Raw genomic sequence first — 24,803 nt, 5'->3', positions numbered from 1 at the left:
CCCCCCCCCCCCACACACACACACATACATACAACCCCCACCCTCCACTTTCTACAGGAATTGTACGGTTTTGGTATAAATATTATCTATGTTGGTAATTTATTAGTCGACAATCATTTTTATCTTAAATGTTGAAGAGTCGTGTTTCTGATCTTCCCCGATACAAACGGTACTAGTGAAACGAAAATACCAGGAATTTACAAGGAGCACGGAAAGCAATGAACATTAGAAAAGCAGAGTGTTCTGAATAGTGGACAGTGTTACTAGTGCCGTCTGTGTCGGGGAAGATCACTACCACGATCAAACATTAAATATCTTCAAGCTCTCCCTCTCTCTCTCTCTCTCTCTCTCTCTCTCTCTCTCTCGTATCTTTGTTATGCAGGATTTGTTTATTTTAGATAATATATATATGTATAAAATAATTAGATTATATACACGCGTGCTGTAGATCGATATCATAACACATATCTATAGTATATATGTTAGGCAGGATTTGTTATTTTAGATAATATATATCGATTAGATTTTATGGTTAAATTATACACGTGTGCCATAGATCGGAAACAAAAAACTACAACAAGATGTTATGAGTGTTGCAAGAGAGAGAATGTGTACCAATACATTTGTTTATGTATATAGATCTATTTCTTTTTCAGCATAGCCGAGTCATTTAATTTTTTCATTAATAACTAATTAAAAGAAATCAAATCTGCGATAAAGATATTTGGGGCGATATAGCTTTAGGGGCGAAATGGATTTTGGGACGAAAATATTTTTGGGGCGATATGGGGCGAAATGAGCTGAAAACTGGGGCAATGTGACAAAAGTAGGGGCGAAGTGGTCTGGGGCGTAACGGGTTTTGGGCGAAACGTCTGTCTCCGCCACTTTCTTTTACTTACTACTGCCAGCCCAGTAGCCCTGCACTTATTATAACACCGTTTTTAAACAGCTCGCATTGACATGCACGCTGCACAGAGTACTCGATACAGATAGATAGATAGACAAACCGAAAGTACAAAGCTATGTCACAAGGACGCTTGTAATTTATGATAGTAGCGCCCGATTCAAACACCAAGATGACACTGACCAAATTGGAAGCAGAAATCGAAGGTAGGACATAACGTCAGTGGAACTATACATGAAATTTTGTCATGATACGAATATCAATCAATATCATGATTTCATTATTTCTATTAACAAACATGTTGCTGTTTTAATAGCCCACAAAAGATTGACCATAATCGCAGGATTCATCGTTGTTAGTTGTTACTCAAATATCTCGCCTTCGGTACCCGTTGATAATTTGACAGTTTGATGTGAGAACTTCAAGGGTTGTGTACAGGATATGGGTCTTGAAGTCCTCCAGTGCTATGCTTTGTACTGCTTCTACAGCTAGGAGATTCTATTGTGTTGGAGAAAATGATCATTTGTATGTAAATGTATCCATTGTAGAAGAAATGTGTCTGTAGGCATGTAAAGTAGCAAACTTGCCAACTGAGACTCTCTAATTAGGAAAAAAACTCCCCATTTTGGTCTCTTAAATCTATTTTTTTTCAACCAGTGAATTTGCTAAACTATTCCTAAATTCTAAGATCTGATAATTTCATCTGAAAGAACAACTCAGAATATGTCATTTAAATCGTGGACAGTGAGAGCTCCACCTCGGTGGATGTGGACTCCGGAGTCCCCCAGGGCTCAGTCCTAGGACAGAGTCTCTTCATGTTTTATATATCAGCGACCTGCATGAGTCATTGAAGTCCACCATCTGACTCTTCGCGGATGACACCTATCTTACAATTACATCAGAGGACAGCGGTAAGACCCTACAGGAGGACCTCGACAAGCTGACCAAATGGGAATGGTTATGGTGTATGAAATTCCATCCTGACAAGTGTAACATCCTTAGACTCACCAACAAGAAAACCCCAACCAAGACCAACTATCACTTACAGGGCCACTATCTATAGGAGGTCAACACAGCCCCCTACCTACTAGGTGTCACCAGATCCAACAACCTTAAATGGGAAACCCACATTTAGAAGATAACAGGGAAGGCAAAAATAACCCTAGGCTTCCTATGGAGAAATGTGAAAATTACAACTACTCAGATCAAGATACTAGCATACACTGGCCTGGTCAGATCTTTGCTGGAATATGCATCCTCCGTATGGGACCCGCACACCCAGCACAACATCAACAGCATCAAACACACCCAGAGAAGAGCTGCAAGGTATGTCACAAACTGTCATCGTAACACATCCAGCGTCTCTGGTATGCTTCATATGCTCGGGTGGAAACAACTACAAGAAAGAAGGAAGGAAGCAAGACTAGTGATGTTATACAAGATTGACAGAGATATGGTTGCCATCAGTAAAGAAAACAGACTGCTACCACCAAGATGACTTGCCAGAAACACAAACATCAGATCCTTCCAACTCCTTACCTGCAGGACTGATTCAAGAAAGATGTCTTTCTTCCCCAGAGCTGTACGTGACTGGAACGCCCTACCACCAGACATCACAGATGCAGCCACACTGACTCGGCCTTCAAGGCCAGAGTGACGAAGCTCTGAAACCCTTAAAGCTTCTTTTATCCTGTTTTTAACTTACAAACTTATTTTAACTGTGCCAGTCCTGTGGCCGGACCAATAGCAGCTACCATTTTAAAGAACTTTGTGAAATCCACCACATGTTTTATTTTGTCACCAGTAACAAGCATGTAATTTATACATTGAAAACAGGTGTCAGACGTTTTGCGCCAAAACTCTTATGCCCCAAATTTGATTCATATTGTCCCAACCAGTTCACTCCAACAAAAACATAACGCCCCAAATAGTTTGAACTAAAAAAACATAACGCCCCAAATAGTTCGCCCAAAAAACCCATAACGCCCCCTCAAAAATAAAGTAGCTAGTTTATTTTCCCATTTCCTTTGAAAATTCGTAGTTAAATAATTATGTGATTGTGTTTACCATGCCAAGGGGAATAACGTGTTTCTACAATACACCACCCATTTAAAAAGCCGGAATAGTAATTCATTATTTATTGAAAAAAACCACTTTTATTATAATTTAGCTAAATTCCTTTTTTTATTTGTTTTTGTATGCACGAATCGATAGATAAGCATTACTAGATGTAAGTTGATCACCAATGAATATCCAAAATGATTAGTGATGTCAGATATGAAATGTCTATAGTTAGTATAACATGAACAGAAGAAGAAATAGTGTTCTGCATTTACAAAATGAGCCACAATGCAAGTGCAAGATGGATCAATTATCAAGTGACCTTTGAATTTATCAAAAGTTAAATTGCTAGCATTATTACGTAATTGATACAATAACATATTTAGTTTTCTTGGATTACAGGTGATGAAGTCTTCAGAAATGTTCCTTGGAGGTGTTTGAGTTGTGTTAATTTTCTTTTTAAAAGAACTGATAGTCAGAGACAAAATGACAAAAGGATCAAGATTGTTTCATAGGTGCATGCCATCAGGAAAGAAACTACGGTTGTAGATGCAAGTTCTAGATTGAGGAATGTTAAAAAATCTATTTGTCCGTAGATGGTGATTTACTTGTATATTGAATATTCAACTATATCAAATAAATAATCAGGTGTTTAGTGGTTGAGGGTTTTATACATTTTAAGACTAGTTTATGTTTATTCCTCCGATCTTTAAATTTTTCAAAACCTGTTTCATAGTATAATTTATGGTGAAGTTTATGTGCCGTATCCCAAAATATTCGTCAAAATACCAGATGTATCCCTTCCAGGGTACAGTAACGCCGGATCATGGGCCTAATTAACTCTGATGGTATTTCGTGTTCTTTTTACAGAACCATGCGCCCGAAATATCAAATTGTGGTAGAAATGAAAAGTGGATAGTTGTTACTTCATTTCAGTTCATTGCATGAATGATGTAAACTTGGGTCAGTTCTATATTTATCCAAAATTCACTGTCTTTGCTCTCACCCTTTCGAAAAGATGTTGTCTTCAACATGTAATCCACATATTTTGCTATAAAAATCTGGAAACTCCTTCAGTGTTTAGGTAGCAGTGTACAGTAGCGTACGGTGGCCATGGGTGATATTTTTGTACAATGAATAACCCCTGTAATATTACAGGTATCAACACTTTAAAAAAAATCAGCTCTAAAATTGGCATATACATGATAATTGGACTATGTGGGCTTCACATTTAAAAAAAATAAAATTCGAATTTGGCTTAAGACTACATTTTTGGCCATTTACAAATCTGTAAATATTGTGAAAAATCCAGTTTAACGACCTATGCTAAAACGTGAGTATTTCTGTTACCGAGTAGGTGATATTTAACTTAAGACTGGTTTTAAAATCATGTTTTTCAGCACTTTTGGGCGTTTTTTGATGTGGTAAACATGGTTTTCACAAGTCCCAAATCTGGAGAAATCACTTTTTGAGAAAAAAATCATTCTTCTAAAAAATCCGGATTCAAAATGTAGTTTATAAATATATGTAGGTGTGTTGTGCAGGATGAATCCGCTTTCCATGTTTATCTGAGACATGCCCTTTATTTTTAGGGTCAAGCCATTTCTACTGTGTACTCTGCTACTTCATACACAGAGACATTGAATTTTTCTTTAAAAAAAAGCCTTTTTATGCTTGATTCAGCTTCAATTGCATTCAGTATTGCTTAAAACTACTCAAAAACGCTTTAAAAGTTACATATATAGGTCAATAGCCTATTACCTGTGGATGTATAAACGGGGGTAACTCGCAATTCACAATTCATCGCATATGTATCAATTGTGTAATTGATAAAGTTGATACCAAACATCAATTAGTTCACAGGCTATCTCCTTATGCATTAAGACTAGATTTCAGTCTGTTCAGCACCCGGTATCCATGGTTACCAATACATAACTTTGTATTTATTGAAAATGGGTAAAATATATGTTTTCATTCTTATTACACTATTTTAAATGTTTTTTTTCCACTTGATTCAGCATACAGATTAAATTAGCAAAGTCAGTAATGTCAATAAATTTTATTTCCATAATTACAGCTGAAGAAAATGTTTTTTTTCTAGCAAAATATGTTAAATGAACAATTTCTGAGGGTCACTGTCAATTCTAGGTGAGAAAAGTAAATAACGATTGCTATGGTGGCACTTGTTTGATGTTTCAGAATATCTGACATTTTGGTGCTGTTCATTGGTTACGGGAAGTGTGTCTGTTGCTAGTTTGTTGTTGTGATGGGTTTCTAGTGCTCATTTTGATATCAGTTAGCCTTGATGATGTCATAGATGCCCATTGATGATGTCATAGTTATGATGACATCACAGTTATGACGAAAATAAAAGACAAGGGACAACAGTTTGTACTGAATAGTATGGTGGAATGAAGTGCTATCATAACTGCACAAATACTTAGAGTACATAGCAAGTGTTCCTAGTTTAAAACAGAGAGTATGAGTATTACTTGAAACAAATTTTAAATTATATAAGAAATGATTGACCTTGAGCTATTTTCAAGGTCACAAGGGTCAAATGTCCTTATATAAGTATATGTATAAAAGTGATTGTAAGCCTTTGTTTTTGTTTCACAATTATAACCAATACTATTATCCATATGTTGTAAATCGCTTTAGAGTGATTTTACAAATTATATAGGTCGCTTTATAAATGTTGCATATTATTATTATTATTATTATTATAAATCTTAACACTTCTGATGAAATACAAATAGGCATAGGGTCACATTAATATCTGGCTGGTTGCATGTTGAAATAAAGTGAATTCAACTTCATTCAAATGAATAACCTTGACCTACTCTCAATGTCAAGAGCCATATTCCTTATACCTTTAAATGATTTGTTCAGAATTGTTCATTTGTGTAGGGTCATGGTGTCTTGCTAGTAGCATGCAGAGGTGAAATCATATCAAGTTTTAATGACTTTTTAACAACGAAGATGCATATTTGTTACATTTTGTGATGAAGAGCTATCAAGTTTATTCAACTGAATGCCTTTGACCCATTTTCAGGATCACAGGAATCAAATAATAGAAGAAAAAAAAAGTGGAGATGCAACAAAAAAAAATAGCGTTCCCTAGCTTAAGTTAGCATTCTTAACTTAAGTTGGCATTCTTAAATGTATGGGGGAAACCAATGAGATGTCTAAATTTAAGTTCGTCAAAATCTGCATTGAGTACCAATATTCTGTAGTTAGTTTAAGTATATTTTTTTAAGATAAAAAATGTCTTTTGTGCATTGAAGACTGCAAGGGAAAAAAATTTAATTTAACATTATTATCTTATTAAAATGATGTTCTCTTGATTTTTTTCAGGCAGCATTGAACATCACAGAAGTAAGACAGGGTGCCTAAAATAACAACCCACTGACAAAATTAAAGAAAGGAAAGTAACCCACTGACCAATCGGGTAAACAGAAGAAACCTACTGACCAATCATGTCGAGGGAAATAGCAGCAGTTAGTTTGGGAATTCTGGGACTTGGTCTAACATATATCAGCTATAAAATATTCACCAGTGATTCATCTGTGGCAAAACCAAGTACTTTTTTTGGCAAAAGGAAAATTAAACCTGTTGCACTAAAAAGGAAAGATAAGCGTTTTGACAAAGTGGGGAAAACAGTATGTGAGAAAATTAAAACTATTGAAACTCAATGCTTCAAAGGAGTAAACAATGCATTGAGTCTAGGTGTCAAAGACATAGATAAATTGAAGAGTAGGCTTGTAGCTAGATGGTTGATTAATGAAGAGGACACCTCCGACCTTGTAACGTTGACCGATATTCTGATGACTTTGAGACACAATGGTGTTCTCGGCCCTACCAATTACCTGGAGAATGTGACAATTATACTTCAAGACATTGGAATAGGACTGAATCAAAAATCAAAGGAGCTGTTAAATATCCTCAGGGATGGTGTCATTGACCACATTGAAGCAGACATTCAGAATCAGAACAAAACGGCTTGGGATTCGGACAGCAAAAAGATAGATATATATGTTCTGTATTCCCAGGATGATTTTGACATGGCCCAAACCTTTCAACAAAACATTTACAGATATGTAAGTACCAAAGACGTGAATGTTGTCCTGATGGATGATGTGGGACATGGGATGACTATATTCCGAGCATTTGAACAGGGATTGAAGTCCTCAATATACACTTTCGTATTAGTAACAGAAACCTTCATTAAAGATGAAGTGAAGAAGTTTCTGGCAGGAACTGGCTTGATTGAAAACCTTCAAAGTTCTGCTAGGTTATGGAGACTTGTACCAGTATGGATGGACTCTGGTATAAATGAGTCAGGAAAATGTCCACTGGAGTTTGCTATGTTGCAGGGTTTGCGCTATGATAGGTTTTTGGAAAATAAGGGAGAGATAACAGTTTTCAAAAATATTGACAGGCTTCTTAAAAAGGGTAGGAAAAGAGAAATGGATGAGGGTCTGAGAGAAGAAATGGTGGAAGGTGACTAAGTGCTTCTCATCTTGGTTGCTGTATACAGAGTTATATCACAGCAGTGTTATTTCCGCAATTAACATGTTATGGTAATTTATCGTAAATCCAAAGGTTTCAACAGCACTGTTGACATTGGTTTGTCCAATAACAAAATAAACCTAACAATCATGAAATTGGATATTTATTTGATTCAAACATATTTGTTGACGCAAAATTGAGAAGAGGATCAGGTACAAGTTATTCCCACTTATCTATGTCTTTTCCTCTAACACAAATTCAGCATGGTACATGCAGTCTAGTGGTAAGACGCCCGTTTTTTTACCGAATGGTTGCGGTTCCAGTCATGGCACTGTGTTGTATCTTTGAGGAAGATACTTTACTCCGCTTGTTCCAATCTACACAGCTGTGAATGAGTACGTGGTTGGGCAGTGGTAGAATTGCTGAATGCTAGCTGTGAGTGCCGAAATGGCAGCACCTGCTGTATGCTCCCAAGGGAGTTGAGAAAGATACAGATTCCTAAAAATAGTTATATAATCACTCTGTCACCACAGAGTTAGGCAAAAAGGTTTGTTTTGAGTTTGTAACAAATTATAGATTTTGATTATAATGTTGATGTTTGGTGTCTGGAAGGCTGGTGTGGGTTTGACAGATACTTTGATGACAGTGTACAGGGTACTGATGTCAGTTGGAGAACTTCTTTCTTCCTCATTTTTTTTATGATACTCTCGAGTTGTCAGCATCATTGTTTTAAAAACAAAATGACGAAATTGTTTGAGGTGATGAGATGCAAAAATCACAGCTTTATTTCTAAAATTGTATCTGGTACCTAATAATACTTAAATTTTTGTATCTTTCAGGTTAACTTATGTTTGATATGTGCAATGCTAATATTTTGTAAAAGTTTAGCATACATTGTGGAGAGTTGTATAGTACGAAAAGTCAAAGGTTTCCTATTTTCAAACTGCCATATTTACGTGCAGTTTCAGATTTTAACCAATCAAAGTGATGCAAGGTTAAATTAAGTGACTGATTAACATGTTTGTTTAACCTATACCTCCTGCTCTGAGTAGATTGTCTAGGATGAACAGGATTAACGTGTTTGTTTAACCTACAACTCCTGCTCTGAGTAGATTGTCTAGGATGAACAGGATTAACATGTTTGTTTAACCTATACCTCCTGCTCTGAATAGATTGTCTAGGATGAACAGGATTAACGTGTGTGTTTAACCTACACCTTCTGCTCTGAGTAGATTGTCTAGGATGAACAGGATTAACATGTTTGTTTAACCTACACCTTCTGCTCTGAGTAGATTGTCTAGGATGAACAGGATTAACGTGTTTGTTTAACCTACACCTTCTGCTCTGAGTAGATTGTCTAGGATGAACAGGATTAACATGTTTGTTTAACCTACACCTTCTGCTCTGAGTAGATTGTCTAGGATGAACAGGATTAACATGTTTGTTTAACCTACACCTTCTGCTCTGAGTAGATTGTCTAGGATGAACAGGATTAACGTGTTTGTTTAACCTATACCTTCTGCTCTGAGTAGATTGTCTAGGATGAACAGGATTAACGTGTTTGTTTAACCTATACCTCCTGCTCTGAGTAGATTGTCTAGGATGAACAGGATTAACGTGTTTGTTTAACCTATACCTCCTGCTCTGAGTAGATTGTCTAGGATGAACAGGATTAACGTGTTTGTTTAACCTATACCTCCTGCTCTGAGTAGATTGTCTAGGATGAACAGGATTAACGTGTTTGTTTAACCTATACCTCCTGCTCTGAGTAGATTGTCTAGGATGAACAGGATTAACGTGTTTGTTTAACCTATACCTCCTGCTCTGAGTAGATTGTCTAGGATGAACAGGATTAACGTGTTTGTTTAACCTATACCTCCTGCTCTGAGTAGATTGTCTAGGATGAACAGGATTAACGTGTTTGTTTAACCTATACCTCCTGCTCTGAGTAGATTGTCTAGGATGAACAGGATTAACGTGTTTGTTTAACCTATACCTCCTGCTCTGAGTAGATTGTCTAGGATGAACAGGATTAACGTGTTTGTTTAACCTATACCTCCTGCTCTGAGTAGATTGTCTAGGATGAACAGGATTAACGTGTTTGTTTAACCTATACCTCCTGCTCTGAGTAGATTGTCTAGGATGAACAGGATTAACGTGTTTGTTTAACCTATACCTCCTGCTCTGAGTAGATTGTCTAGGATGAACAGGATTAACGTGTTTGTTTAACCTATACCTCCTGCTCTGAGTAGATTGTCTAGGATGAACAGGATTAACGTGTTTGTTTAACCTATACCTCCTGCTCTGAGTAGATTGTCTAGGATGAACAGGATTAACGTGTTTGTTTAACCTATACCTCCTGCTCTGAGTAGATTGTCTAGGATGAACAGGATTAACGTGTTTGTTTAACCTATACCTCCTGCTCTGAGTAGATTGTCTAGGATGAACAGGATTAACGTGTTTGTTTAACCTATACCTCCTGCTCTGAGTAGATTGTCTAGGATGAACAGGATTAACGTGTTTGTTTAACCTATACCTCCTGCTCTGAGTAGATTGTCTAGGATGAACAGGATTAACGTGTTTGTTTAACCTATACCTCCTGCTCTGAGTAGATTGTCTAGGATGAACAGGATTAACGTGTTTGTTTAACCTATACCTCCTGCTCTGAGTAGATTGTCTAGGATGAACAGGATTAACGTGTTTGTTTAACCTATACCTCCTGCTCTGAGTAGATTGTCTAGGATGAACAGGATTAACGTGTTTGTTTAACCTATACCTCCTGCTCTGAGTAGATTGTCTAGGATGAACAGGATTAACGTGTTTGTTTAACCTATACCTCCTGCTCTGAGTAGATTGTCTAGGATGAACAGGATTAACGTGTTTGTTTAACCTATACCTCCTGCTCTGAGTAGATTGTCTAGGATGAACAGGATTAACGTGTTTGTTTAACCTATACCTCCTGCTCTGAGTAGATTGTCTAGGATGAACAGGATTAACGTGTTTGTTTAACCTATACCTCCTGCTCTGAGTAGATTGTCTAGGATGAACAGGATTAACGTGTTTGTTTAACCTATACCTCCTGCTCTGAGTAGATTGTCTAGGATGAACAGGATTAACGTGTTTGTTTAACCTATACCTCCTGCTCTGAGTAGATTGTCTAGGATGAACAGGATTAACGTGTTTGTTTAACCTATACCTCCTGCTCTGAGTAGATTGTCTAGGATGAACAGGATTAACGTGTTTGTTTAACCTATACCTCCTGCTCTGAGTAGATTGTCTAGGATGAACAGGATTAACGTGTTTGTTTAACCTATACCTCCTGCTCTGAGTAGATTGTCTAGGATGAACAGGATTAACGTGTTTGTTTAACCTATACCTCCTGCTCTGAGTAGATTGTCTAGGATGAACAGGATTAACGTGTTTGTTTAACCTATACCTCCTGCTCTGAGTAGATTGTCTAGGATGAACAGGATTAACGTGTTTGTTTAACCTATACCTTCTGCTCTGAGTAGATTGTCTAGGATGAACAGGATTAACATGTTTGTTTAACCTATACCTCCTTCTCTGAATAGATTGTCTAGGATGAACAGGATTTACATGTTTGTTTAACCTATACCTTCTACTCTGAGTAGATTGTCTAGGATGAACAGGATTAACATGTTTGTTTAACCTACACCTTCTGCTCTGAGTAGATTGTCTAGAATGAACAGGATTAACATGTTTGTTTAACCTTCACCTCCTGCTCTGAGTAGATTGTCTAGGATGAACAGGATTAACATGTTTGTTTAACCTACACCTTCTGCTCTGAGTAGATTGTCTAGGATGAACAGGATTAACGTGTTTGTTTAACCTATACCTCCTGCTGAGTAGATTGTCTAGGATGAACAGGAGTAGTTGTGGTAGATACATTGTATTAGAGATTGGTCCAAGATGTTGTGTTATGATTGGAGGCTACCAAAGGTTGAGGTGGAGATTAATAGAATCTTCTCCTATCTAGTGGGTGCAGAGAAAGAGAAATCTCCAATCTGAGAGGTAATATATGGTTGTCTAACCCAAGGTACTACCAAAGGTTGAGCACCATAAAGTCACCTTTCAGATTGGACATTTCTCCGTTACACATTCAAGATACTGTGATGATTGTTTTTCTCCCATTATTCCTATACATAGTGTACTGTTTTGAACATTATAGTTTTCAGCATTTGTGATCTGTTTTTATCCTATTTTGCGTATGACGTATCTAAATGTTTCTGTAACATCATAGTATTGTTTCTTTTCATGTCATATCTGCCATACCTTTGGGGTGACACAGAAATCATACCCTAGAGGATAACAAAAGAAATAAACACGGGGAGATAATTCTGTGAATGAAGGGAGAAATATTGGTCACTGCGCAGATGATAAATGATGCTCATTGGGGTCAAAGACTGTGCCTCAGATTATTTCTCATCAAAACCAAAGAAATTTGCACAAACAAAAAACGATCGCTGTTATATAATTGCTGAGCAATTTTGACCAATCAGAATTTAGAAATACAAATACCATGCCAAACATTTGGTTTTTTATGTCATCCCTTTTTGTGTTGTCAGTTTTTAGGTTGTACAATATAAATATATCTTCCCTTAGGTCTGATCGTTGAGGGAATAGCAATAGATAATTCTATTGTGTTTTTTGAAGAGTTAATATTTAATACTTGTTAATTATGTTTTTAACAAATTTGTGAAACCAGTGAAATCATTTGTTTCTAGTAACGTGAGTCCTGTATTATCATTATTACTTTAATCAAATTATGTTCCTACCCACAAGAATTCAAAGTTCTATCAAAATGAAATTACACATTCATTAAAAATCAAGCATTTTTGGTTTTGAGGTTCAATTAACACTACTTCTACTAAAGCTTTGATTCAACTGATATATTTGTAGTTGTTATAACCACCCATCTGTACTGCCTGATGGGACAAATAGGTCTGCATGCTGAGTTTTAGTATGTGTCCATCTGTGCATCACTTTGTCTGCGGCATTATCTCATAGACTCTTTCACCTACAATCACAGATTTTCTATGCAAGTGCCTTGAAATGATGGAGTGTCTAATACTGAAAATAGGTTATATTGTGGCCAAATATATACAGAGTAATGGCCCTTTGTAATTTTGTTGCAAAGCATTGTCCAAGTAACCAACCTTATCTCTTTCCTACCCATTTACTGGATACATCAATCTGTTTATCTGATTAACAAGTGTTATCGATTACTGTCTCCTCTATTGTTATGCACCACTTGTATGAAATTTGTATAAAATTTGTTATTTATATCTCAATAGAAATAGAAACCACCCAAAATGAGCTTGAGTTTGAAAGTGATAACTGTCGCGATTGAGTACATTTACATTAGACAACTATCACTATAGGCAAAATGGCAATGAACTCATCTGATTACCCACTACACTGGTATCACTTGAGTCATTATGTTTGATGTTTTCATTGTTTCAAACTTTTCATTTGAACTGTCATACATGTTTCGGGGAACCTCATTAATCCAGTTACAGAGAATAGAAAAAAACATGCCTCTTCCCTGTATTTATAGTCAGGAAGTGAATTAACTTTCAGTGGCAATTCCTGTGTCCTATCCAAAGTTCTCATTATTCAAAAAAATATATCGAGAAACCAAAATGGCTGGAGAAGGATGTACATTTTGTACACACAAATATGTCAACTTCATTCAGAGACATGCAATACTCATCAGCTCTGTTACCTGGCTGGCATTGTAATACATTTGTATCTACAGTTCTTCTATATGATTTTTGCAAGTTAGAATTTCCAAGTTAAACTGAGTATAATTTTGCTATTAGTACACTTCCATGTCAGTTGTTTGAGAATAATCAATCGCAGTGATCAATCAATGTTTGCTTTTTTTGTTTTGTTTTAATAAAAATTGTTTACCCTACACAGACCAAACTTCATGATCCATACCTCTAGCTTATTGATTGCAAGACCAAATATTTTCGTCAATAAAATGTCTTTTTATATCAGATATCAAATAAAACACAATCACTTTCAATTCACTTACCACTATCTTGTGATTATTTTATTTGGCATATGACGCCCAAGGTCTCCATCACATAACAGTTAGAATTATAGGAAGAGGACGTTTCCTAAGTTGTATAACTTGTGTCCAATTCCTTTTAATTATATCAAATAAAACATGTTTAAACTAAAAAAGTTAGAATTGAAATTTGAACTAGATGCAAAACAAGTCCACTAATTAAAGTTGTGAAATATTGTGTCAAAATGTCTCAATTTAGATTCATTCTGTTTTTCTAAGTGTAATTCCTCCTTACAAACTGTCCAGTTGAAGCCACGACGAGGTGTTGGTGAGGGTGTTTGCTAATATATATATATAAAAAAATGGACAGAGGAAACTGGAAGTAACTCAAAGGTTTTTGATTCATTCATATGTCTAAGCTATCAATTCTAAGACCAAAAAATTCAGTCTCTAAAAAGTTCTTTCATATTAGATATTCATATGTAATACATTTTCAGCTGAGTCCATCTCGGAATCTTTGTGGAATATAAAAAACGAGTTGGTATGGCTATATATAGATATAAATCAGAGGTTTAATGGGTAAGAAGATGATTTGAGAGGCTACTGAATATTTAATATCTTTCAGAAAATAGGTAAACATGACTAATTAAACCCAGTGCATCCAGTTCATAAACAGTTATACCATTTCATGGAGAGCAACTCATAGTCCCTTAATTGAGAAGTCAAAAATTCCTGTATTAAACATTTTATCTTATATTGATTTTTGGAAAAAGGAGATAATGGCATAGTAGAATATACCCAAAAAGTATATGTCCGTGTGTTAGTTTTTGTGCTATGATCGGTCAAAGATATCAATTTAACACAATATGTGATTTTAGGTGAATTTTCGGGTTTTGACCATTTGCAGAACAAAATCATATAATTTCTTCCAAGTGTGTTATCAAATATGTATGAATGTTTGTAGAATTGATAAAAATATTATTTTCTTTTAAATTATGGAAGTCAAATGTCTTAATCTTATTCATTTATTCAGAAATGCGATTTTAGTTACCCCTACCCCTTATTTTTAATGAAAAATGCACATTTTTTCACCATTTTTTGCAGATTAAACGCTTGATATAAAAATTCCTGTATTAAACTTTTTTTAAGTATTCAATGAATCAAATGAAAATGGGTTTCTCTTTCTAAAACAGCCACAAAAATGGGGGTCGGTGTGCTTCTTTTTTTGTCCCATTATTATTAGTGTTATTTTTCACCTTTTTCGGGGTCAAAAATCAAAAGTGCTTCAGTTGCCCTAATATGTAAAGAAAATACCAATACAATGAATCATTACCACCATTTACCTGTATTTTTTGTGTGACAGTGGCCAAAATAAAGTGATATTAAGAGAAATCGACATAAAATCAGGTGATAATAAAAGAATTGAATTGCATAGATTATATAGCAGGAAAAACGGTGTATCAAAAAACATGATAATAACCGAAAATTGACATTAACAGACGTGATATTAGGTGAAATGTACTGTAATATATAACTTTCCACTTTTTTGCATATTATTTTAATCATATTAAACATTATAAAGTTGTACAGCAAAATTGAACCTGCTACAATTAAAAATGGTGACACAATGACAATTAAAGTGATCAATCTAGTGTAAAAAAAAAGGTGAAATTTTGGCGCTTTGTGAAGCGCAAGAAATTCACATAAGTACACTTTTTCAAAATGGCCGCCAAATTGGTAATTATTTTCAAATTCTTGTAAAAATGTTCTGCACACAACAGACATCTAGTTTTTTGACATGTTTTTCAAATGTGTGCTTGCTATTAAACCTATCATAATTTGTTAAATATTACAAAACCCCGTTACACCAGATCAAAACGAGACTTGAACGTGACTGAAACCTCAGAAGAGTACATCCTTAACTGATGAGGAAAAGTAATAAATTTATCAAACGAGCATATTTGATATTAAGTAATCATTTTTAGAGACTGAAATATTTGGTTAAATTGAATGTATTCATTTGTATATATATCATTCTATTTCAGACTAATCAATCAAATATATTTTACTTTTATTAAATTGTACGACTTGTTGTTATTGATAATTGACCTTCGATTAATATTGATTACATGTTTCTTGTCTAAGGCAGATTTTTAGGTCACCTGAGCTTTAGCTCAAGTGACCTATTGCTATCCGTCTACGTCCGTCGTCTTGCGGCGTGCGTTAATTTTTTTTACGTTTTCGACTTTAACTGAAATACTGCCGAAGGGATTTCATTTAGATTTCCTGGGAATGTTACTGACATCTCCCTGACCATGTGTTGTTATTTTTTGGGTAGCTCAGTAATCCAAAATGGCCGCCAACGCCACCATTATGATTTTATTTTTTTTCTAACTTAAAGACAAGTTTTAATGGTCTGCTTTAACTGAAACCTTGTAGGAATGAACGACTCATGGTCCTGACAAAGTGTTTTCGGGTCCATCAAAAATCAAATATGGCCGTCAATGCCGCCATTTAAAAAAACCCTATTTCAAACTTTAAGTCAAGTTCTAACTGGCCGATTTAATTAAAATCTTTTAGGAATGAACGACTCATGGTCCTGACAAAGTGTTGTTTTTCGGGTCCATCAGAAATCCAATATGGCCACCAATGCCGCAATTTTGAAAAACTGTCTACAAGGTCAGGGTCATCGTTACTATTTATAGAACATTGTCAAACAGTGAGATACATTTTCTGTGGCAAAAGGCATTCATGTGTTGCACACTTCTCTAGTTTTGCTCAAACTTTGGTAGTAATAATTGACAGATGGACCTCCCATTGGTGAAATACATTTTTTTCTTCAGACAAATATACTATTCTCCTTTGACATCATTATTTCAGCAACAACATTAGAACACTGTAGGGCTCGTGTGGCCCATAGGCCTCTTGTTGTTTTTATTTAGATAGGGTTTTCAAGCCCATTAAAATTTGATATAAAACCACTCATTGTATGTTTGTATAGAAATTTCCAGTCTGGAATGTTATATGGCCAATGTTATATTTAGCGATTCCCACCGCTTTTATTTTTATGAATATGATGTGTGTTGTCATACTGGTATTAGAGATGTCCACCTCTTGTATCTTGGTTCTATATATTTCCAAGCAGGTATACATGTATAGGATTATCTCCCTTAATGTACTATGTAAGATTATTTTCACCAGTGATACTTGGTGTAGATATTTGAACCACTGTTGCGTATTTCCACCCTTTGTATCTTGTGTATAGAGATTTCCAACCCATGTATGTTTTGTACAGATATGAAAGGATTCATTCATGACAATGGCTATTTTTTATATTTAAAAATCTCTATGATGGTTGCCATGACCCCAGATAAAGATACATCGTATCTCGTCGACTTCTCCTACAGGAGCAATTTAGACCAGACGTTGCACAAAAGTACAACTCATTGCTCTGTCAGAGTGTTGTTATTTCAGGTCAATACATTATTTTAATTACATCACCATTTGTGGTTATAAACCAGATAAAAAGGGAAGATCTACAGACGCTATGTGTTTCATTTCCACCTCCCTTTTAATTTGCACGATTGATAGAACCACTGAAGCAATATACTCCAAACTTCCTACAAATATTCCATATGACGTCATAAACAAGTTATACTATGTGACATGCCGGTCCAAGATGGCCATTCTGGTACAAATTGGCTGATAAATGTTTGATTTCTCAAGAATCACCGAAGCAAAACTTGTTAGAACAATTCTTAATGACGTTATGACAAAGCATTGCTACTTTCCATGCCGATTCGAAATTTTCAATCTCTTCTCCAGCACAACCGAGTGATTGGTTCCATATTCAGCACAAATGTTTCAGATATGGTTTGTGTTCTTGTAAACCTGTAAATAGGAAGCTCACCTGGAATAAGCACATTTCCAACATTACAGCCAGAGCCGGACAGAAACTTAAGAGCCATTAGGAAAGTTGCAAACAAACTGAATGTCAAAGAGAGAGCTGTTGTTTACAAGGCACAGGTTCGTAGCGTCATGGAGTATGCCTCACTGTGGTGGGCGAGTGCTTCAGCCACCACTCTTAAGCTTCTCGACTCCATCCAGAGTAAAGCCTTGATGATTATTGGTGTGAACGAACAACAGGCAAGACTACATCTAAACATCCCATCATTACATAACAGACGTCAGATAGCTGCTGCAGCTGTGCTCTACAAGATGCACACATACTTGTGCCCACTTGACTTGAAGACAATGCTTCCTCAGCCATATATGATAAGACGAGCTACCCGGACCAGCATTTAAATGCCATGTCATGCACTCATCGAACCAGTTTCAAGAACCTACTCCACTGGTAGGACTTCCATCTACGCTGCAGTCCATGTGTGGGACAGACTACCAGACAGCGTAGTTAGAGTAATCCGTGATGATGGTACTCAGTCATTCAAGAGCCGAATGCATCAACATCTTATAGCATGGGGAAGTAGCAGAGAGTTCCCTACCATGCATGTACATTAAAGCTGCTGTGAACCACTAAAACGCCTCGACCAAGTGATGTTACTGTGCTTGGCAATCCGAAAATGTTGAGGATATGAAAATCCAACACCCTGGTCACTGATTGACCAAGACAATTTAATTCTACTCAATCTATCTGGTTCTACTTGGATTCGGTTTTTGTTAGACGTTCCCGTCTCTTGACATAGTCTTTCTTGATTTGTTATGGTTGCGTTTTCTCTTCAATGTTTTATCTTAATCTTGTAAGGCTTTTTCAAGGCTCGACTGAAAGCAACATAGGTCCGACCTTATTTTATAAACAAACAGCTTTTGTCCAACCGGTCCAATCGTTTTGATCGCGATACTGAAAGCGGCCTAAATGATAGCGTGAGATGAGGTAAGTGTGAAAACCATTTTTATAACGGACAATCATGTCACGTATAAGAAAGGAATGTGCTATTTTAAATTTCGAAAAAAGGAACCAGTTCAAATATTGCCTTATTAAATATGTGATCATGGATAAGGCATGATCATGATATCAAATTCAGTTGGATTGCACGTGACACTAATATATTGGTATTAACTGAAACGTGGTCGAAATCATTGCATGTGGACAAATATTTGACATACTTACAAGTGACAAATATCATCAAGTAGAACAGCTGGAGGTGTAGCCATACTTGTGCGGAAGGTGATAGTGTCTGAGGAGTTGCATATCTACATAGGGTTTACACTTCAAATAAGCATTATAAAATGTGTGTCGAATGAAAGTAATTATTGCAATGTTGGTATTTATATTTTTACATCCCAAAATATTAGCCATCTATATACCATGGTGTTTAATGACATATTCAACTTCATTGAAGGTACATCTCTTCAAAAAGTAATGATCGCTGGAGACTTCAATGATGCATATCTTCCTTCAAAGACAACGCTTTCTTTCATCAAAATGATTTTAGCAGCAAGTTCTTGCCCCAAACACATTCAAATGCATCATGTATATACCATATTTTTACGAAATATGTTGAAGTTGATCAACTGCATATTACTAAAACCTACTTCAGTGACCATAAATGGGTTAATGGATGATGTGATGTACATCTGCGTCCTTGGTGTATTAGTGAGGTTGTACTCAAAGTTAGCAGCAGTCGTTATTTTGATCGGATCTTAAATGCCACTTTAATACTACTGTTACATTCTCCCCTATAGCATGTATGTGCGAGCGTCTTTTGTTTCTTCCAGCCATATTTCTAGTTACCAACTATAACTCTTACATTGATCATTTCAATAGCATACGCATGCCTTGCTTTCATATTTACAATCAAAAAGGAGTTATTCCACATTAATGTTTTCCCACTTTTCTTGTAAGTTTGTTTAAATACAGGTCGGGTTGAATATGAATAAGTCTTTCACATGCCTATTTAACCTGAAATTTAATTGGTTAACTGTGTCACTGTTAACAAGTTCCTATGACAGGTTGTTCCAGTCGTTACTTTCTCTTACGTTAAAGTAGTGGGTGTTGATATTTAGTCTACATTGGGTTAATATTTATTTTGAAGTAGTGTTCCCTGGTTCTACAGTCTGTTTTTAATGTCTAAACCCCCACAATTTTCTAGTTTGTCAATTCCTTTTATTGTTTATGTTTGTATTGTCTCTTCTTTTCCTGGGGATGGGATTTCGATGGATTTCATTATTTTTGTATATGACAGATAAGATATAGCCTTTTATAATTTGGTTGCTTTTTGAACGTTTTTTCATCAAGACATTGTCTCTGTGGTGAATAGGGTTCCATACACTAGTTGCATATTAAGTGTGGACGAATTAATTATTCGTTAAGTATGAAGGACAAGTATTTATCTATATGTCTTAACGTCTATATGTTTGAAGCTTCCATTCATGAGTTCTGTTACAGTAATTGGTTTGCCTCCTTAGTCCAAATATATGAGATCAACTGGTTCATCACTATCTTGTAATTTCGTTTTACCGTCTAGGACTTCTAAGAGTTGTATATTTTCCGGTCTAAATCCATATTGATGCTAACTGCATAGGTCAATCTCTTCCAAATGGTCCATAAGTTATTTCTCTAATTATAGATTACATATGTTTACATACTTTGCTGGCGAGGCTAGTTGGTCCATATTTTTATCTGAGGTTATATTACATATTTTAACATCTAGTGCTGGTGGGCCTCATTCGTTCATATTTTTTTTTTTTTATCTTTGATGATAGATAACGTACATGTCTGTTTACATACTGTGCTGGCGAGGCTGATTTGCTACCATTTATCTCTGATGATGGATAGCATATGTTTACATACTGTATGGGCGAAGCTGATTGGTTTCTATTTTTTTGGCCAGATTTTTACTTTCCTTTTTTATTAGCTCACCTGGTCCGAAGGACCAAGGGGAGCTAATGCCATACCGTGGCGTCCGTCCGTCCGTCCGTCCGTCCGTCCGTCCGTCCGTCCGTCCGTCCGTCCGTCCGTCCGTCCGTCAACAACTTCTTTTAACGACTTCTTCTTCTTAACCACCGGTTGGAATTAAACTAAATTTGACTGGAAGCATCCCTAGGTGGTGGTGATTAAAAATTGTACAAATGGCGGGGCTGACTCTTCAGGGGGCTCAGGGGCGGGGCCAAAAGGGGGCAATTTGGCTATATTGCTACAAACGACTTCTTCTGTAGAACTGTGCACTGGATATCAATCATATTTGATCAAAAGTATTCCTGGGAGGCAGGGATTTAAACCTGTACAAATGGTGTGGTTGACCCCCCAGGGGGCTGAGGGGCAGGGCCAAAAAGGGTATTTGGCTATACTGCTTTAAGCGACTTCTTCTCTGGAACTAAGAAGTGGATATCAATCATATTAGACTGGAAGCATCCCTAGGTGGTGGTGATTAAAAATTGTACAAATGGTGGGGCTGACCCCCGGGCTAAGGGGTGGGGCCAATAAAATGTATTACTTGGAAAAGGTTGAGATCCCCACCATATAACCATATATACAATTGCTGGGTATAAAGAGAAGAATGCACATTTGCTTCCAGGATGTTCCTAGGGTCTTGCCCCACCCGTGGAGACATAGTCCCTGGGCCATAACTTTAAAACGGTTGAGATCCCCACCCCAAAACTATATATACAAATGCTGGGCATAAAGAGACGAATGCAATCATGATATCAGAATAGACCCTGGGGTCTGACCGAACCCCTAGGGACCTAGTTTCTTAGTGACAGCTTGGAAACAGTTGAGAGCCCCACCCTATCACCGTATATATACAATTGCTGAGTATAAAGAGATGCTTGCACACATGCTTCCAGGTTGGCCTTGGGGACTGCCCCACCCTTGGAGACTTAACCCCTGGGTCATACCTTTGAAACGGTTGAGATCCCCACCCCAAAACTATATATACAAATGCTTGGCAAAAAGAGACAAATGCAGTCAAGATATTAGAATCGATCCTGGGGTCTGGACACAACTCTAGGGACCTAAATTCTGAGTCAAAGCTTGGAAACAGTCGAGATCCCCACCCCATAACCATACATAAAATTGCTGGGCATGAAAAATCTAATATAGCTATTCTACAAGGATTGGCCTTGGGGTCTGGCATATTCCCTTGATCTCATTTGGAGAATAGTGTGCCATGATTGCTTAGGTATCCAGGTGAGCGATACAGGCCCTCTGGGCTTCTTGTCATTGTAATGTCGTCATGTTCCCAAATTTGTGGTAAGATTTTTTCATCCAGTGATTTGTATTTAATGAATGTTTTCCGGTACTGGTGATTTTGGTGGATGAGATTTGCAGATTTTTTAAGAGATTGCCTCTGCGGTTATAGTAAATCTTCCAGAATGATGATTGATGGGCAACTTGTAGGATGTATGTTGTGTCATCTCTTGTAAAACAAAAAGCTGGTAAAAGAATTGTTGAGTTCCTCAGCTATTTCCTTGTCACTTGTGGTTTTCACTCCATTTCCAATGTCAGTTGAGGGCATTCCTAGCTTTTTACAAATTGCAAGAATATATTTGGGGTTAATATTGCTCTCTGTTGCAAATTGTTTTCGTAGGTTTTAATTGCTTATCTCCTGATTTTGTGTTATTTATCTCTGTGATGTAGACTACGTAGTTTGTCTATGTTTAGCTCCCTTTGTGACCCTACCATGCTTGTTTGTTTTGCCGTTGTTGCTTTGAGAACCCTTTCATCCACCCAAAGCCTCCTAACTCTGCCTGGCTTATTTCTGCTCACTGGTATGTTTGTCCGGATACTGTTTTCTCTCGAGTTTAAGCTCCAAAAGTGGGGTCAACATTTGGCCCCCACTTTGATTTCCTTTATTCTTTTGCCATATGTAGATACATAAAAATGATCAATAACTGCATAAATGATTATTCATAATTGTTACTGATAACCGTAGTGGACCTCTTTGCAAAACAACCAAGTTATGTGACGGGGGTATTCTAACAAAATGACCGATAAATATCACAGGCAAATGTTAATTTGGAAATGAATTATGATGGTGTATAGTGTATACAATTATGTCATATTGGTAGACATGAAGTAAGCTAAGTGATACTTTTAATTGGAAAAACATGCAAAATTTTCACAAAATTTAAAATGAAACTAACATTGTCAACTAGTTACAATGGTAGTCTATATTTTAAACTTCTTTAACAACTTCCTATATATGTATTATGTACAGAATCATTTTTTATGTAATATCTAAAGCGGTAAAGTACTTTTTTAGCATGCCAAACATGATCAATGCCCAATTTCACATAACCTTGAAGATTTGACTATCAATGTTTGTTATGATAACCAATACATTTTCTGTTTTTGGATCATACTAAAACACTTTATTATGTTAGGCATGTTTTCAAGTTATGTGCAGCAGTAATAACTCATGAATATGCATTCTGTCATAGTAATCTTTCCTCTGGAGAACTACTTTAGGTTTGATATTGTGTTATAGACAAAGCTATGCAATTATCTAAAAATAAATAAAATAATCTTAATAACAAAACTATTATACACTTTATTATACTCCCGCAACGAATTTATAGGTGGGGGTGGGGTGGATGTATACTGTTTATTTCATTTGATCAAAATCTGCATTGTCATGGTTTAACATAGTTTTCTGGTAGGATTTTTGCTTAAATACAGAATATGAACAGGGAAAATGAATAACAGAATGATCACTGCATATTGGTGTATTCACTGTATTATGTTTTATAAGATTAATATTATTAGTGAATAAAACATTACTGGTAGTGGCAGTAGTTTATGTTATCCTGGTAGGGTTATTAAGTTATATTTTACCATTATTCTATTTAAATGGTGGTTAGTAGGTATATTCAACATATTTACATTTATACCCCCAGTTATTATGATGTTAAGTGATGTGTTACATGCATTATCTAGAACATGGTCTAATTTATCCCAATATTCAACATTTGATTCAGGTCTATAAATACATTCTTATAATATTTTTTGCTTATTGAATAATACTTCAATCCATATCATTTCTAAATCTTCATACTCAAGAAATGGGTACTTGGCTACTTTTACTCCTGCAGAAATGGGGCATCAGACTAGGGTTAAGCAGGTTGCGGATCCCCTAGACAGACGGTGAGAAATGGGGACTCGACAAATTCAAGAACCCTGGCTAGCTCATTGCGCACTACGCGTAGGAGATTGCCTGCTATCCCGACCCATAGAGCTGATGCAGTCCTTAACTTGTCCAGGGGAAGCCTTTTTCAGGAACCTTTGTCATAGTAGCCATTTACCTAGTTCTGTGTTTGGTTTCCGCCCTACGGTGGATTCATATCGTAACAGATAAGTACCTAGGAAGGAGAAACAGCTAGACATATTTGATGGTAGTTCTAGTGAATGGCAGGACTATATAGTGCATTTTAAGCAGGTAGCATCCTGGAATGGGTGGTCAGAGCTGGAACGAGCACAACAATTAAGCATGAGATTACGGGGTACTGCTCAGAAACTGTTGAGTAACCTAACTGTAGGGCAATTGTCCGATTACCACACCATGAAATCTGTACTAGAGCAGCGCTTCAATCCCAAGGAAAGGGTTATCGCTTATAGGTGTGAGTTTAGAAATAGGAAACAGGGGAAGAATGAGTCAGCTTCTGACTATGGTTACCAGCTTAGGCGGTTAGCATTACAAGCTTACTCTCAGGTACCATACTCTTTACTAGAGTTACAGGTGATAGACCAGTTCATTAATGGATTGAACAATTTTGACATGAAGAAGAAGGTTAGCTTTAGTCACCCACAGACACTAGATCAGGCAATTTCCTCCGGTGTAGAGTATGAGACAGTAGTGGGTGATAGGCCACGTAAACCTCAACCTGTGGAGAATTCTGAGAGTATTGGTGCTATAGGAAGTAGTGTCACTAGTCAGGAGAAACCCTCCAGTAGTCTGACCCTAGAGGATATAGCTAGGTTGATAGACAAAAAAACTAGCCAGTAAGGGGTAGAAAACTGAAAAGGCCGATGTGACAGATGGGTATCATTATTGTAAGAAACCTGGACATTGAAGAGCCAACTGTCCAAAGTTAGCTGCTAAGCACACTAAAACTAAGGAACAGACCGGGAAACTAGATCGGGCTGGATTCGTGACCAAGACTCTAGCCGGTAGTGACAAAAACGTTGGGCCGGAAGGGAATGAGGAACATAAGAAAGGAGAGGTAACTACAGAGTCTGTTACAGACCCATTGAAACATGTAGGTAAGGCAACAGGAATCCCAATAGCAAATTTGAGCCCCAATAGTAGTTGTTTATATGCTTAAGTAGGG

General features: G+C 36.5%; 1 protein-coding gene across 1 annotated transcript; it reads left to right on the top strand.

Annotated features, from left to right (window-relative positions):
- The first annotated feature begins 1,086 nt into the window (after positions 1–1,086).
- Positions 1,087–7,871, top strand: LOC110440508. Its single transcript, XM_021483632.1, has 2 exons — positions 1,087–1,110; positions 6,323–7,871. Exon 2 carries the CDS (start codon positions 6,445–6,447, stop codon positions 7,474–7,476), a length of 1,032 nt encoding a protein of 343 aa, XP_021339307.1. The 5' UTR covers positions 1,087–1,110; positions 6,323–6,444; the 3' UTR covers positions 7,477–7,871.
- Positions 7,872–24,803: the final 16,932 nt, after the last annotated feature.

This window comes from Mizuhopecten yessoensis, unplaced genomic scaffold (genome assembly GCF_002113885.1).
Source record: "Mizuhopecten yessoensis strain PY_sf001 unplaced genomic scaffold, ASM211388v2 scaffold1775, whole genome shotgun sequence".
NCBI classification, from domain to species: Eukaryota; Metazoa; Mollusca; class Bivalvia; order Pectinida; family Pectinidae; genus Mizuhopecten; species Mizuhopecten yessoensis.
This window is presented reverse-complemented; position numbering and strand designations above follow the sequence as displayed.